The sequence below is a fragment of the Priapulus caudatus genome, unplaced genomic scaffold (genome assembly GCF_000485595.1).
Source record: "Priapulus caudatus unplaced genomic scaffold, Priapulus_caudatus-5.0.1 Scaffold1644, whole genome shotgun sequence".
Classification (NCBI taxonomy): Eukaryota; Metazoa; Priapulida; class Priapulimorpha; order Priapulimorphida; family Priapulidae; genus Priapulus; species Priapulus caudatus.
Genome location: NW_014578705.1, coordinates 1 through 339, shown reverse-complemented (window position 1 = coordinate 339; position 339 = coordinate 1). Strand labels below are relative to the sequence as shown.

Below are 339 nucleotides of genomic sequence, written 5' to 3'. Positions count from 1 at the left end.
GAGTATAGTGGACTGAGTGAGAACAAGTGTTGTCATGGTTCCTCAACACAAGGTGCGCCCCGTGACATGTAGCACCACCTGCTGGCCACTCACTGCAATCCTCCTCGTCACTGTTGTCCTCACAGTCGAACTCCTGGTCGCAGTGCCAGGACAGCTGGATGCAGCGGCCCGTGCGACACTTGAACATGCCCGGCTGACAGCTCACGTCCTCTACTGCAAACATACACAGAGATCAACTTTAGCATTATTGTGAGAAATGCGTAGTAATATTATTATTATTATCATCATCATCGCTGTCATCACAACCATCATCATCATCAGCAAGAACATCACCATCAT

The 339-nt window shown here is 48.7% G+C and overlaps 1 protein-coding gene across 1 annotated transcript in view; it reads right to left on the bottom strand.

Moving 5' to 3' along the window:
* Positions 1 to 208, bottom strand: part of LOC106817235 (low-density lipoprotein receptor-related protein 4-like) — a 20,370-nt gene extending 20,162 nt beyond the window's left edge. The window contains exon 1 of the mRNA XM_014821899.1: positions 94 to 208. Coding sequence (XP_014677385.1) covers positions 94 to 187 — 94 coding nt within the window. The 5' untranslated portion in view covers positions 188 to 208. The remainder of the gene's footprint in view (positions 1 to 93) is intronic.
* Positions 209 to 339: the final 131 nt, after the last annotated feature.